Here is a 17,025-nt window from a genome sequence, read left to right on the forward strand (position 1 = left end):
GTTTGTGCTTCAAGACATAACTCAGGTTACTTTCTCAGTGAATCCTTCTTTGCTCTACTTTCTTACAGGGGTTAAAATACAGTAAATGATTGTTTACTTGAATTCTTGGGATAGTAACAATATTTTATAGTTTAAGATAGCTTACAGAGTAACAGTATTTTCTGAGTTTAGATATACTGACTCCAGATAAGTCCAGTATTTTAATACACATATTTTAGTGAGTTTGGTAAGAAATAGTAGATGAGTTTAAAAAGTACTTTGTCTATAAAAATATAAATAATAAAAAGAATTTATGGGGGCTTCCCTGGCGATGCAGTGGTTGAGAGTCTGCCTGCCGATGTAGGGGACACGGGTTTGTGCCCCAGTCTGGGAAGATCCCACACTGCCGTAGAGCGGTTGGGCCCGTGAGCCATGGCCGCTGAGCCTGCACGTCTGGAGCCTATGCTCTGCAATGAGAGAGGCCACAACAGTGAGAGGCCCGCGTACCAAAAAAAAAAAAATATATATATATATATACACACATATATATATGTTTTAATGTCCAGACCAGCAAGAAATTCCTTTATATAGTAAAAACAGCAACAAAAATACTGTTTTAGGAAAACATTTTATTTGATATAAAGCATGTGAATCAGTTAAAATGTGTTAATCATATTTTGTATTGATGATAAACATCTGATTTATCAAAAATGGGATTAAAAACTCATTACATAAAACCCTAAATACTTAATGATGCAAATCAATGCATATTTTATTTCTCAGTTCTCATCCCAGGAATTGGAATTTGTGAAACACACTGAGTTCCTTTAAGTTTTAGAATATATCATGCAGTAATATATGAAGTTGTATTTATTAAGAAATCTTTACTAATCTGCCGGTAAAGGTGGCAAATCACACTTATCAGGTTGTATTGTAACGGTCTGAGGAAATCCAAGGAAAAGATCATACATATAGCTCCTCTTCAAATTTCTTTCTCATCTATACATCTGTAGTATCTTCTGTTAATAGTAAATGAACTTTGTTTTCTGAAATTTATGAGGCTTCACATCATGGAAATAGCCTCTGACAATTATTTTCTGTCTAGTCCATGCCACTCTTGACAGTATTGCATAACTGGCTGTGGTGGTATATCTGACCAGTTAGTTTTTCACAGCTTGTGAATTGCACCATTACTACATACCTTTCCCAAGAGCATACTTTCCCATACTTTATTAACTACTGGGTTATGATTTTTAAATAGTATTTTAAAAGAGATCCTTGCTTGTGTGCTTCTGGTGTTTAAAACTCCTGAGAAATAATTTGTTAATGATCAACCACATCTCTGTGTTTTTATAGCAAGTAATGTATATAAGTTTATTATTACACTTATTAATTTACATGTATGTCTCCCTTAGTAGATTTAGAACTTCTCGATGTTTGGGACCTTTTCTTAATTCTTTCTCTCCCTGTGATCTATCTAGCACAGTGTCCAGCATGTAGTAAATGTCATTTCTTGTTGAGTGAATTATTGAATTCATGATGTGAGCTATTCCATTTGTAGGTGGCTGTGTTTGTTTGGAAGTTTTTAATTATATTGAGCAGAGACCTAACTTCCTTTAACTTCTAAACAGTACACTTTCCGTCCGTTAGTTTTGTAACACCACACAGAATCAGTGTAGTCCCTTTTCCATGTAGCTGTTCAAATATTTTGAAAGCAACTGGTAGGTCTCTTCTATTCTCTTCCAAGCCAAATATCCACATTTCAGTTGTCATTCGTGTGACTTTGTTTTTTGTTCCTCTGCCATCCAGGTTATATTCTCTGACACACTCTGGTTTGTGTATTCTTTTTATTTTGGCGGTACGCGGGCCTCTCACTGCTGTGGCCTCTCCCGTTGCGGAGCACAGGCTCCGGAAGCGCAGGCTCAGCGGCCATAGCTCACGGGCCCAGCCGCTCCGCGGCATGTGGGATCCTCCCGGACCGGGGCATGAACCCGTGTCCCCTGCATCAGCAGGCGGACTCTCAACCACTGCGCCACCAGGGAAGCCCTGTCTGTATTCTTAAAATATTCTTCTTAGAGCTGAACTTTAAATTTCAGGTAGGACAGAACATTAGCATGTGTCGTAGATTTAATTGTAAATCTGTGTTCTTTACAAGGCTTTTAAGGTGGTTCTTGTGTCAGGTATCTAAAGGAACGTGATGAGTAGGCGAGATCTTTTCAGCTGCCTTGAAACTTGGGGATAATCTTTATCTCTGGACCAAAGCACATGTATTTTCATCGTGCACTCTGAATCTGCTCGTCAGAGCACATTACCTGATGAAGAGCATAAGTAGATTCTGTTCCTGTAGACCATCTGTTTTCCATTTGGTTCAGTTATTCCTTAGCCAACTTCTTAAAAGTTGTGACTGTAAACTTTGCTTTTAGGCACAAGATAGTCACTAAGTGTATGCCAGGCTCAGGACTTGATACAGGGTTAGCAGAGATGAAGAACACTTGGTTACTGTGTCAGTAGAATATTCCTGCCCTTGGTGCATGAGAGACTAGAGTGTGCTCAGCCCCCAAGGGAATGTCCTAGTGAGCCTCTTCAAAACATTTGTATCATTAAAAAAAATAAGCATGGGCCCTGGAGTTTAAATCTCAGATCCACTACTTATTTGCTGCATGACCTTGGGCTAGTTATTTAGCCTCACTGTGTCTCAGAGGGGATATCTCATATTGTGATTTAAAAATTAGATAAGTTAATAGATATAAAGGGCTTAGAACAGTGGTAGGATCATAGTAAACAATATAAGTGTTTGCTTCTGCGGCTGTTATAAGGAACAGAATGTGTTTACCCTGAAAAGAAGAGAACTTAGTGGAATGTTTTAGTTTTTTGAAGGTCATGTGGAGGAGGAATTTGTGATTGTAGAAGGCATACTAGAAGTAACATGCAGGAGGAAGATGAAATATTTTTATAACAGAACTCTTTAGAAATGTGATACAGAGTGTTACTAAAGTAATGAATTCTGGGTCACTAGAAGTGATCCTAAAAGACTGGTTGCCCATTTGAATTATTTGGGCGAGGAATTGTGCTTCATTCTGTATTTTTAGGACATTTTAAAGCCTAGTTTTTTAAAGCCTAGTATTCTGTGGGTTGTCTTCTTGGTTATTGATACATTTCACCCTCTATGAGGAATCTAGAAATATAGAAGTCTATTTAGGGGAAGCAGTCCCCTTTTTGTGTGAAATACATATGTCTTTTGAAGTATAACATTTCTGTAGCTGTCTTCTCTGTTGGTAGGTCTTGGATTTCTTTTTTGTTTCCAAAAATACGGTTCGGGAGGAATTTCCTGTTAAAAAGCATTGTTCCTTTTTCCTGATTTGTCTGTCTTCTGTCTTCCCTGGCAGCAGTCCTTCCTGTCCATTCACTAGAGTTTAGCCTATGTACACAAACTGAGGAGCACAGCTGATTTACTATATCCTTTGTAAGAGAAATTCAGCATACAAACCATGAGATTGACGAATATTGCAAAGTGAATTTGGGCCTTCCACTTAGCTTTACTGGAATTTAAATGACTAAACTTGTCATCAATAGAATTTCCCTTAATTATTCTTCTTAAGTCCACCATGTCTGTAGGCCCCACTGTATCTCTGGCTTTGGATTCCTTTTCAAGCTGCTGTCTCAAGTCAGCATTCTCATTTGACCCCAAGCCTGTCTTTATTGCTGTCTTAACCTATGCTGACATCATGGCTACTTCTCTTACTAACTCAGCTGGTTCCTTCCATGCAGGGCACTGTGTTTCTTTGCTTTCTTTTCTCTAGTTTATAATACAGCTGTTGCTTCCTCTACTTTCCAGGCTTCTCTCACACTCAGGGATTTTTCCTGCTTTGGGCTCTCCTGGTAGCCTCTGGTTTTGTGCCTGATGATTCATATCTGTTCCTAGACTCCTCTCAGGTTGTGTTCTTGGACTCTGCCCTTACTGAATTCATGTCCCTCCTTAGTTTTCCAAAAGCACATCCCACTGAAAGTTCCTTTCTCCCTGCAATCTTGGCATTCTCTCTCATTATAGGAATTCCAAGCCATTGATTCATAATGAACACTTTAATTTTAAAGCATTCTCTCTTTCCTCCATTAACTTAAACCATATTATTCTTGAGTACATGAAGGTCTCAATAAAATTTTTAAACTTTTTATTCTGGAAAATTCCAGACATATATTGGGTTGGCTAAAAAGGTCCTTTGGTTTTTAAGTAAAAATAAAAGACACATTTTTCATTTTCACCAAGAACTTTATTGAACAGTGGATTCACCGTTTTGTTCCACTACCTTCTGCCAGTTTTCAGGCAACTTCATAATTCCATCTTTCCAAAACTTTTTATGTTTTTGAGCAAAGAACTGTTCTAGGTGCCTTTTACAGTCTTACAGGGAATTGAAATTTTTCCCATTTAAGAGAATTCTGTAAAGACTGAAGTAAATGGAAATCCAAAGGTGCAATGTCTCGTGAATACAGCAGATGAATCAGAACTTCCCAGCCAAGCTGTAACAGTTTTTGCCTGGTCATCAAAGAAACATGCGGTCCTGTGGTATCCTGATGGAAGAAGGTTATGCATTTTCTTTTGACTAATTCCGGACGCTTTTGGTCGAGTGCTGCTTTCAGTTGGTCTAATTGTGAGCAGTACTTGTTGGAAATAATCGTTTTGTTTTCCAGAAGGTGCTCATAATAGAGGACTCCCTTCTAGTCCAGCCATGTGCACAACATCACCTTCTTTGGATGAAGACCGGCCTTTGGTGTGGTTGGTGGTGGTTCATTTCACTAGCCCCACAGGCAAAGCTTCCATTCCACATTACTGTACAGTATCCACTTTTCATCGCCCGTCACAATTTGTTTTAAAAACAGACTGTTTTCATTATGTTTCAGTAGAGAATCGCATGGGGAAATATATGGTCAAGAGGTTTTTTTGCTTATGTGGAACCCGAACATCAAAGCGATTAACATAACCTAGCTGGTGCAAATGATTTTCAATGCTTGATTTGGATATTTTGAGTATGTTGGCTGTCTCCCACGTGGTATAACATTGGTTGTTCTCAATTAATGTCTCGATTTGATTCCTGTCAACTTCAACTGGTCTACGCAACCGTGGAGCATCGTCCAGCGAGAAATCTCCAGCGTAAAACTTTTGCAAACCACTTTTGACACATTTTGATCAGTCATAGCACCTTCTCCATACACTGCACAAATCTTTTTTTGCATTTCAGTTGCATTTTTATCTTTCTTGAAATAGTAAAGCATAATATGCTAAAAATGTTGCTTTTTTCTTCCATCTTCAGTATTAAAATGGCTACACAAAAATTCACCCATTTTGATAAGTTCTTTTTTAAACGCACGCTGATATGACAGCTGTCATCATACAGTCTAACAAAATTGTTTCAAATGAAGTTAAAGACAACTAAGTGCTACTAGGAGCCATCTTACTGAAAAAAATGAACGTACCTTTTGGCCCACCCAGTACAAAGTAGAGTATATTGAATCCTCACGTACCCAACACCAATTATCAACAGCATGCCAGTCTTTTTCTCATCAATCTTCCTTTTTATTCTCTTCACAAATTACATTTTGACTGCTGAAAATTCTCTAGTCCAATTAGCATTCACACACATTCCTCTGTATTCACTAAAATTATATAAAGTCATATATAATTTAAGTCTTCTTAGTAGATAGTTTCAAATAAATTGTCACTTTCAGATTGGGCATTCATGATTTATTTTGTTTTTGCCAGAGTGGAGGAATAAATGATTGTCTTGGGGTAGGGAACATACCTCCCAGCCTATGTCTATCAAGTAGCAATCAAGGATTCTGGCTTTAATACTGCGACATCCATCAAATCACCTTAGTTCCCTGTCTGGGAAAATAATGACATTGGATTGTATGGTATAAGTGTCTTAGCTCTAAGTATTCAGTAGTTGAAAGCTTAATGTAGGTTTGAGTTGAATTTTTTATGATTTAGCATTTTAGCAAAATTCAGCGTATTGATTTAGCATCAAGTGAGGAAATCTAAATAATTATTAGAAACATGTGAAGTTCTAACTCAGCCATTATGGGAAAACTATTCTTTCTAGAATGAGAGAGTGAACATGGACTAATACATTAATATCTGCTTTTCCCTAGAGAGCCTCCTTTTCACTTGACCAGAAGAGGCTGGGGTGAGTTTCCTGTCAGAGTTCAAGTACACTTTAAGGACAGCCAGAACAAGCGGATAGATATCATACATAATCTGAAGGTATTGTAACAAAACATTGCTCCCCAGAAATGAAGTATCTTTTTTTTGTGTGGTACACGGGCCTCTCACCGTTGTGGCCTCCCGTTGCGGAGCACAGGCTCCGGACACACAGGTTCAGCAGCCATGGCTTACGGGCCTAGCCGCTCCGCGGCACGTGGGATTCCTGGACCAGGGCACGAACCCGTGTCCCCTGCATCGGCAGGTGGACTCTCAACCACTGTGCCACCAGGGAAGCCCTGAAGTATCTTTGTTCACCTCCACTTAAAGTGGTGGGTTAGCCCTCTGAGAGAAGTGGCCATGGATAGTGGGAGCAGGATAAATCTTTTTGAGTGTGTTTTGCTTACTGCTACAACACTTGCCTTCTGAAGGTTGGGGAAGGGGTCACTTTACAGCAGAATGTATATTCTTTAAAAAGATGAACTGGTCAGATAATCAGAAGACTTGAATCTCTGATCAGAGCTCACTTGTACTGTGCTACCTGGGGCTAACAAGTAAATGAAATCTTTTTCTTTTTAATCTGTATTTTACTCTTTACATTTTAATTTTCTGTAAAAAGAGGCACAAATAATAAGCCTTGTCTATTTATCTTTTAAGGATAAAGATAGAAGTGAACATATTTTAGGAAATATTAAGTACTGTGGAAGGTTGTAATACTTTTGAAATCCTTAACTGATATATCCACATGGTTTATTATGTAACCATTAAAAATTTTATTTTAAAAAGTGTTTTTTATACATGGGAAAAACTACCATTTTAGTAAATGAAAAGCATAGAGTATAAAACTATGTATATAGTACGAGGTCAACCAAGATTTTAAATAGGTGGGAAAAACACAAAAGAAATACCCTAAAAAGTTGGAGTAATTGAAGTAATGACATTGTGGGAGGTTTCTCCTGCCCCTTTTTTCTGTGTGTGCATGTGTGTGTTTTTCTTTTCCAGTTTTATATAATAAACATTTAACTTTCATAGTTGGAAGACAGACCATTTTTTTAAAGTGCCCCACATCCCTCTCTGTTGTAACCTCAGGTACATTTTCTCTCCATAAAATATAATCCTAATATTGAACTTCTCCCCAAATGCCCTTACTTTGTGATTTACCACATTATTCTCATTAATTGCCCCCAAGTGAATCTGAGTACATTTTCATAATTCCTGTTTTGTTCCCTTTGTTCCACAAATGTACCCGTTTCAACCTTAAGGCCGCCTGAGATTTGTCCTCCATTGTTGGTAAACAGCACTACTTAACTTCATGTTTAAGTTATTTTCTAGAGATTACTGTAAAACAAGATTGCCTTATAACCTCAGAGAAGAACTGAAACCAAATAAAGAACATATAGCCACTTGGTTCGGAGGGGCAGGATATGTTCCCACTTACTTAGAGGAAGGTCTGAAATAGTTTTGCTTTCCTCTTAACTTATTTTAAGCACTGTACATACCATCTTATATTGCACTGGGCCCAACCCTAATCCCTAAAATAAAGGGAATTGTTTACATAGTTTTTATACATATTTTATTGTCCTTAGAGTTCCTGGTGAATGATTGAGACAGTTTTTAAAGTATTTCTTACCAGATTTTCCTTAATTTTACTATATATTACATGCTGATTGGCCTTGAGAACTTAAGCACCTCTGTTGTGACCACTGATCTTTATTTATTCTGGAGTATCATTTTTCCTGCAATTTCTTTGGTAACTCTCAGAACCATCTTTGATTTTTCCCTCTGTGTTCTAAACATTTGTTCACTTGCAGACCATTAATTTTTCTTTTAGACTACCCTTCGCCCTTTCCACTCTTACTAGGCTATTCTTATACTCTGTCTCCTGATTAGCTTCTTTAATGCCAATCTGTCTTTTTTCCCTCAGTCCATTCTGTACACCGCCATCAGATTAGTCTTCCTAAAACAGGAGAACCATTATGTTGTTCCTCTCTGACAAGCTTTGATTGAATTCCTGTTATTCAGGTTCAGACTCCCCTGCCTACTATTCCAGGCTCTTCACATTTTGACTTGACATACTTTGCCCTAAATTATCTCACACTAATCCCCTGCATGAACTTCCTACTCCCGCCAGGTCAGTCTGTTCATGTCCCAGAAATGCCTTAGGCCAGCTCTTAAGTCTTTTATGCTCTTCCCTCCTCGAATGCCTGTGTGTATTCTTTCCATTCTTCACGTTCCTATGTAGCTTTTCCTGGCTATTAAAGTCCATAGCAATCCCTCTGTATTCTGAAATTCTGTAGTACATAACAATCTATATTTGATACTGTAATAATTACATTATATACTAAATACTCTAAGTGTTAAGAGTTCAATAAAATTTAAAGTTTCTGGGATGAAATTCACATATCTGCATCCCTGACAGGTAGTCATCTAACCTCTCCTCAACCATCACTGGAGCACAGTAATTCCCAAAACAATCCATTTATCCATTTAGTAAATAAACTTTTAGAAGCTTCTTTCATAAATTTACCTAAAACTGTTACCTGTTTCTCCCCCGCCCCCCCTTCTAACCTTGATCTCATTTATCCTAGTTTGATTTCTGGAATAGTACAGAACAGGACTTTGTTTTCTTTTGTAAGAACTCTAAAAATGTTTAATGATAACGTTTGTGTCTCTCCTTAAATCATTTCTTCCTCAGCCAAAACCTGTTCTTGTAACGTTTCTTGTATGCTGTGCTTTCTTTCCAGTTTCTCTTGTCATTTTGACAATAGTTCTGTTTTATCAGTGTCTCTCTCAAAATGTGGTCCCAAGAATAAAACATCGGCCAGTGCAGATTACAGAGACTATTATATCTGTGCTCTGGAGAATATGCAGAATGGATGTAGCCTTAAAATTGCTCGTATCTTTTTTTTTTTTTTTTTTTTTTTTTTTTTTTTTTTTTGCGGTACGCGGGCCTCTCACTGCTGTGGCCTCTCCCGTTGCGGAGCACAGGCTCCGGACGCGCAGGCTCAGCGGCCACGGCTCACGGGCCCAGCCACTCCAGAGCATGTGGGACCTTCCCGGACCGGGGCACGAACCCGCGTCCCCTGCATCGGCAAGCGGACTCTCAACCACTGCGCCACCAGGGAAGCCCTGCTCGTATCTTTTTAACAGTCAACCTGTTGGCGAAGGTTTAAAACTCCAGATGTGTTCCATGGTGCTACTATAAATCTACCCTCTATTGCCTTTTCTATTATGAACACTAGGTCTCATGACTGAGTTGTCTTCTCTGTGTTCCCTGCTAAGGAACTCAGCCAGACTGAAATCTACTTCTTGCAAGCCTTTAGAATTTTCTATTTACTAACCTATCCCTGGCTTCATTTTTTCCCCCATCTCTCCTTTCCTTTTCTTTCCTTTCTACCCAACTTAACCATTTTTACCTATTGATCTTCCTGTATAAGATTTATATGGTAAGCTGCCACAAATACTTTTTTTAAATTTTAATTTTAAATATAAATTAAAGTATAAGAATAAGAACCTAACCTCTTTGTATGTAATTGTAAACTTTTTTATTTATATTTTTGACATTCCCTCAATTTATACTCCTTTCTCTCCTCTAAAATAAATCATCCATGAAGTTAATATACTGGTAGTTATTAGTATTGCCTATATTGCCTAAATTTTCATTCATTTTTTGCACAAGTGCTTAGTAAATATACCCTAAGTATATAATTGTGTCATCACACTGCATGTATATTTTTATAGCCTGTTTTTATAATAACTACCTATATGTCTGAGGTTGTTTTTATTTATTTTACTCAGTTTTTCTCTCAGAAAATTGAGGGTTTTTATTGACATGATGAATTTATATGTTATGAAAAAGTAGAGCCTATGATATGAAGACTTGCAGTGAAAGGGGTTTTAGATAAGACTGTATCCTAAGCTTTATAAGTAAGCATAGTGAAACTTAATACTCTTCTGTCTTTCAATAGCTGGACAGAACTTATACTGGCTTGCAGACTCTTGGAGCAGAGACGGTAGGTTATTTTCCTACAGTATTATTTGGAAACAAGTAGAATGAAAATTGATCTTCATTTTTAATTAGGAAAAAAAATGAACGCTTAATTTTATAAAAAGTTTCTCTCCCCCCTTATTTACTTATTTATTTTTAAATTATGATAAAATACACATAAAATTTACCATTTTAATCATTTTAAAGTGTTAGGTGGTGTTAAATATATTCACATTTTCACGCAGCTGTCACTACCATTCATCTCCAGAGAACTCTTCATCTTGGAAAACTGAAACTACCCATTTATAATAACTCACCCTCTTCCCGCAACCCCTAAACCACTCTTCTATTTTCTGTCTCTATGAATTTGACTACTCTAGGTAACACATAAGTGGAATCATACAGTATTCTTTTTTTTGTGTGACTGCCATATTTCACTTAGCATAATGTTCTCAAGATTCATCCATGTTATAGCATGAATAAAAATTTCCTTCCTTTTTAAAGGCTGAGTAACATTCTGTTGTATGTATACATCATATTTTGTTCAACCACTTGTCTGTCAATGAGCACTTGCGTTGCTTCCATCTTTTGGCTATTGTGAATAATGCTGCTAAGAATGTGGGTCTCTCTGTTCGTGTCCCTGTGTTCAGTACTTTTGGGTGTATACCCAGAAGTGGAATTGCTGGATCATACAGTAATTCTATTTTTAATTTTTTGAGAAACCACCACACTGTTTACCATAGCAGCTGCATCATTTTACATTCCCACCAACAGTGTGTAAGGGTTTCGATTTCTCCACATCTTTGCCAGTGCTTGTTGTTTTCTGTTTTTTTGATACTATCCAGGGAGTGTGAGGTGGTATTTCTTTGTGGTTTTGGTATGCATTTCTGTAATAATTATTGATGTTGAGCAGTTTTTCATGTGTTTATCAGCCATTTATATATCTTTTTTGGAGAAATGTGAATTCAAATCCTTTGTCCATTTTTGAATTGGGTTGTTTGTTTTTTTGTAGCTGATTTTTAGGAGGTGTCTCTATATTCTTGAGATAATCTCTTATCAGATATATGATTTGCAGATATTTTCTCCCATTCTGTGGGTTGCCTTTTCACTCTATTATCGTGTCCTTTGATGCACAGAAGTTTTAAATGTTGATGTAGTCTAATTTATCTGTTTTTTCTTCTATCTGTACGTTTTGTATGATATCCAAGAAATCATTTCCAAATTCAGTGTTATGACACTTTGCCCCTATATTTTCTTCTAAGTTTTATTGTTTTAGGTGTTATGTTTAGGTCTTTGATCCATTTTGAGTTAATTTTTGTATATGGTGTAAAGTAAACTTCCACTTTCATTCTAATGCATGTGGATCTCCAGTTTTCCCAGCACTATTTGTTGAAAAGATTGTCCTTTTCCCAATCAGTGGTCTTGGCACCCTTGTCAAAAATAATTTGACCATGTATGTGAGAGTGTATTCTATTCTGATGGTCTATTTGTTTGTCTTTATGCTAGTACCACACTGTTTTGATTACTATAGTTTTGTAATAATAAATTTTGAAATCAGAAAGTATTAGACCTTCAACTTTGTTTTCCCACCCCATCCTCCCCCTCCTTTTTTGGTATTCATGATATATCAGCAGTAGCCGTTATGATTAGAATTAGCTAAGTTAAACCTTACTCTCTTCAGGGAAATGTGCTGTGTTATGCCAGAAGTTATTTATTGAGCACATACTATATGCTAAGCACTGGTTCAGGTACTGAGGATACAAAAATGAACAAATGAGAGTAGCTACTACTCTCAAGGAGTTTTATTCTTGGTTGTATTGAGAGTAGGGAGAAGGTATATGGTAAATATAAAAGCAAATAAGATAATTTCACTTACAAATAAGTGCTATAAAGAAGAGAGTAGCCGGGGGACAAGTTGGGTGCTTTAGCTAGGTTGGTTAGGTAAGGCCTCTCTGAGAAGGTGACATTTGATTGAGACCTAATGGTGAGAAAGAGGCAGTCATGCTGAGATTGGGGGAAAGAGTGTTCTAAGGTGCAGAAACACTAAATGGAAGTTCCCCAATTTTATGATTGGTTTCATTGAGTGATCTATTAAGCCAGATTAGATTACATTCTGGGATAAATCCTTTAGTTATTGAGATTGAAATTGCCTTTGAAGTATGAATAGAAATCATTTGCAACGTCTGTTAGAGCACCATGTTTTGAGACAGGTTTGGGGCTTTCTGTGACATTGATGATGGATTCATGAGCCCAGTTGTTGCCCGATCGTGTAGGTAGTGGATGTTGAGCTCCATCGGCATTCTCTTGGAGAAGACACCGTTTATCCTCAGTCCTCCGAGTCAGACATCTCAGATGCCCCACCATCCTTGCCTTTGACCATTCCAGCCCCTGTGAAAGCGTCCTCACCAGTAAAGCAGTCACATGAGCCAGTACCTGATACCTCTGTGGAGAAAGGTAGTATATATTTTTCCTTGTATGGAAATGCATTTTTACCTTGTATAGAGCAGTCATTATGGCGTGTTCCTTTCCATCACTTGATGTTGAACTGCTGTTTTCAGTGCCTTATGAGTGTATGGAAAATAAATTTTGCATAAGTAGGCATGCTGCTCTTCTACACAGACCTATTATGAAAATAACCAAGCCCTTACTCTTCTCAGAAAGAATTTTTAATGCAGTTTTATCGACATTTTATAGAACACAAAACTCACTGAAAAGCATTACATTTTTATTCTTTGATGAATATAATGGTTTCCTCTAATATGTTACAGGAAGACTTTCTTGTTTGGTCCATAATTGTGTGAACAAGAAGTTCAAATATTAGTATCTAATCTTATTTAAAATACAATATAAGACTTATCATCAACAAATGTATTTTGACTATGGCATCTTTTTATTTAGTAAATATATAAGTATATAGTTAAGTATTTAAGTGTTCACTTATATAACATATACAAGTACGATATAAAATTGATTCTAAATGGTGTTAGTATGATCTGTAAGTCTACGTTTAATGTGATGTTAATATTTTAGTTCTTTTATAAAAATCTCAACTTTATTTCTCTTAAGTTTCAGTTGCATCCTTTTTATGGGCATTTAATAAAACAGGACATCATTAGATTAAGCTAATGCTTTCTTTTGAGTTTTTCTTCTCTAAACAGTTTATCAATTCATATATAAAGAATGGGAGAACATAATGAACTTATAAATTTTATTATATAGTGTTAGCTAATATGTTTTCTAATTTTTTGAAAGAAGCATTTTAATGAAACATGATTCTAGGCATGATATTTACATTTCACCAGAAAATACATAAAGCAGTGTTAAATACCAGTCAACTGTATTTATTTTACTACTGGTAAATGGCTTAAATGGTTCTTGAAATGGTGAGGGATTTCAAAGTGGTTGATGACTTATTTGCGTGTTTCATTTCAAGAAGGATTCCCAGCCAACACTGAAGCTGAGAGACACACTACATTTTATTCTTTGCCATCTTCATTGGAACGAACACCCACCAAAATGACAACATCCCAGAAAGTCACCTTTTGTTCTCATGGCAATTCAGCTTTTCAGCCAATAGCATCAAGTTGCAAAATTGTGCCACAAAGTCAGGTTCCTAATCCGGAGTCACCTGGAAAATCCTTCCAGCCTATCACCATGAGCTGCAAGATTGTCTCAGGTATACGTGGTATATATGAATTTGGTGTGTGTAAAAATTGTTAGAATGATAAAGTACTATGGCTTTTTTTTTTCTTTTTTTTTTTTAGTTTTTTTTTGTTAGCTTTTCTAAGCAGGGTTTTTGTTTAGTTAACAAGCAAGCTCATCACTGTTGATTAGCAAAGCAAAAGTGTCACAAAACAAAAACAAAAGTCATTCATATGGAAACAATTTTTGAATGAGGAAAGAAATAAAATTCAAAGCACCCAAATTTTCATCTAGAATCAGCACAGGTAAATTGTTTGCTAGGATGTATGGAGGAAACTAAGGTAGGAATTAAGTGTGGGAATTATATATGGAAACCAGAGTGACTAGTAATAGAAAAAAATTAGATGCCTTTTGGTTTGTAGTTAAGCTTCAAGGGTTGGTTTGGGATTGAGATATCTTTTATACTCTATAACCACACTAGAAATTTACTCATTCCTGTGATAGGTCGTTCTGAGGTTTCATTTTCACTGAGGTTGAGTTGTCCATTGCCGCACAACAGTTTATGTTAGGTAAACTTCTAGTAGAAATATGCTTTATAGTTTTGACTGTGCCACCTCAGAAAAGACATGAAAGTGAGTCAATAGAAATACGTAGGCAGTGGGAGACTTCTATATAATTCTTAAATGAAGGGGGTGGGGGGAGTGTTCAGTGCTAAAAATAGCTAAGCAGAAATATGATCCAAGTCCTTGAAATTGATAAAAGGTAAAGAATGTATAATTTTACCCACCAGTTAGAAGCGTTTTGGAGCTTGCTGCTTCAGAGGTGGAATAGGCTGAACATATAAATTGTTTTGAAGTTTAGAGAAATTCATGGATAACAGATTTGATCAATAACTGTTGAGGATGTTTAATGATGTATCTGTCGGTAACTTCTGAGAGCTATGGGAACACGAATGTCTGGCTTGTGGCTGTGATATGGTATTGAGAGAGACTTCTGTTTTGGTGGATGAATTTCATATTTTCCTATTGGAAATTCATTGCAAATCAAGACTTGGTTCCTAAGTCTAGCTGTTCACTTGCCTCCCTAACTTCAGTTTCTTCAAGTATAACCAGTATTATAACAACCTGCCCAAGTTGTTGTTACCTGGGGATGCAGCAGTTCCACACTTGTGTAAAAGCACTGTGTTTTGAACTTTAATATGCCTGCTGGAGTCTCTTGTTAAAATACTTATTTTTATTTTATGTTATTTTATGTTTAAATGTTTATTGATATATTTGGTAGATCTGGGGTAGGACCTCAGTATCTGTTTCTAACAGGCTGACTGCTGCTGCTGCTACATGGATAAGGATGTAGAGAGTAAAATGCACTAACCCCTGGCCTCAGCTGCTGCAGCTGCTCTCAGTACCTGAAACTTACAGTCCCATTCTCTTTTCCCAACTTGTCGCCTTTGTACTGGTGGCCCTGCCCCTCTTCCGTTTTCTTTAGCGTCCTCTTAGATGGGCTGAATATATCTATTTTGTTTAGTTTATTTTGTTTCTCTTTTTATTAATAAAGGTTCCCCTATATCAACCCCAAGTCCATCGCCATTGCCTCGAACCCCAACTTCCACTCCAGTCCATGTGAAGCAAGGCACTGCCAGTTCTGTTATTAATAATCCTTATGTTATCGTGGACAAGCCAGGGCAGGTTATTGGAGCCACCACTCCTACTGCAGGTGTGTGTTTGAATGGAACAATATTCATGCAATCCCCAAGATTTGATCTTTTTTAGAGGTGGAATCCTAATGTGACTTAGTAGCCATATAATAGGAGAATGAAATCTTCAACCATGAACAAGAGGAGGGAATACATAAGAGTGTATATATATATATATATATATATATTTATATATATATATTCTTTTTTGTTTTCCAGTGCTATTTGAGGGAAGATTTACTTCTTGTAAAAGTTATATTTTTAGGAATTTACTTAAGTTTTATTTTTTAATTTCTTAAGATTCATAGTGAACCATAATTAATTTTCTAAAAAAGGAAAAAAAAAGAGTGGATTTTATTCTCATTTAGAAGACATTCTTTTTAGGCAATGTGTGATTAACTTTTCAAAATTAAGCTTTAGAGCAAGAATAGCTTTGTGAGCCATACATATTTTTCCCCAGTGAAATAAAAAAGTGATCTTTACTTTTCAGTGAATAAGATAAAACTTGCATGTGGGAGGGAAGCTGAACCCTGTAGTTATTTAAAACAAAAAACAACTCTAATAGGAAGCATAAGAAGTCTTTGGATTCCCCGTGTTTATCATCATAACCTCATATAAATACAGAGAGCTTTTCAGGTTTCTTTGAGGTACTTTCACTAACATTTTATTTATTCCCTTCAATTAAACTGTTTAAACACGTGCACCTCTGTGTAAACTTTCCTGTAGCTTTCACTTCTAATAGAAATATCGAAAAGAGAAATAAGAGAAATAGCTATAAAATAATGAGACTGATTTTTTTCTAACATGTTTGATTTTAACACAGATTAATGTGTGTTGGGCCTTTCCAACTATTTTTTTAGAAAGTTATGTTCTTTAACAATGATTATAATTGTGGGACTCCTTTACAAAATGCTACTTTCAGAGATTCCCTTTTGAGTACACCTAAGGATGCCAAGTAGGTGTCTTTTGAGGATGTTTAGTTTTAGGAATCAGCCAAAGTCTCTGCAGGCAAGTTTGGTAAATGGAGGAGGTGACCAAGTACCATTTTTAGTCTTGACTTACTGTTGACTGTAGATAATGTGACTTATTTTGATCAGACCCTAAAGCCAGTTGTACTGATGGAGTATAAAGTGTTTAATGTCAGCATTTTGGAGTAGGTATAACCTTCTAGTGAAACTACTTTGAAGGAACTAGCATTCAGTTGAATGCATACATTTTGGCACATTGTGAAATAGCCAACACCATTATGTTACAGTATCTCTTTCTGTATGAGTGCAGAATATATAATGTCTACTTACTTTACTTATTCTTCTACACTTCCTTACTAGCTTCTTGTCCCTTTTTAGGTTGATGAAGCGGTCAGCTTCACAGGATGAATCCTTAAGTGTTTTTTTCTATAATAATATCATGGTTGTGAGTTTTCAGCCCTTCAAAATGAACAATACATAGTGGGGAGAAGACGAGGGTGGTGGAAAATGGCTTTAAAATTCCATTTTGTAAATTTTACTTTGTTTATACTTTATTTTTAAA

General features: G+C 36.5%; 1 protein-coding gene across 9 annotated transcripts in view; it reads left to right on the forward strand.

Annotated features, from left to right (window-relative positions):
- YEATS2 (YEATS domain containing 2) overlaps nucleotides 1-17,025 on the forward strand; it is a 109,128-nt gene that overhangs the window by 52,162 nt on the left and 39,941 nt on the right. For 7 of the 9 annotated variants that reach the window (XM_033855542.2, XM_019946103.3, XM_033855536.2 and 4 more), the window contains 5 exons: nucleotides 6,124-6,235; nucleotides 10,141-10,185; nucleotides 12,434-12,614; nucleotides 13,594-13,836; nucleotides 15,357-15,515. In XM_033855542.2, coding sequence (XP_033711433.1) covers nucleotides 6,124-6,235; nucleotides 10,141-10,185; nucleotides 12,434-12,614; nucleotides 13,594-13,836; nucleotides 15,357-15,515 — 740 coding nt within the window. The remainder of the gene's footprint in view (nucleotides 1-6,123; nucleotides 6,236-10,140; nucleotides 10,186-12,433; nucleotides 12,615-13,593; nucleotides 13,837-15,356; nucleotides 15,516-17,025) is intronic. The other 2 variants (XM_019946100.3, XM_033855539.2) reach the window with 2 other exon arrangements.

Source organism: Tursiops truncatus, chromosome 4 (assembly GCF_011762595.2).
Source record: "Tursiops truncatus isolate mTurTru1 chromosome 4, mTurTru1.mat.Y, whole genome shotgun sequence".
Taxonomy (NCBI): Eukaryota; Metazoa; Chordata; class Mammalia; order Artiodactyla; family Delphinidae; genus Tursiops; species Tursiops truncatus.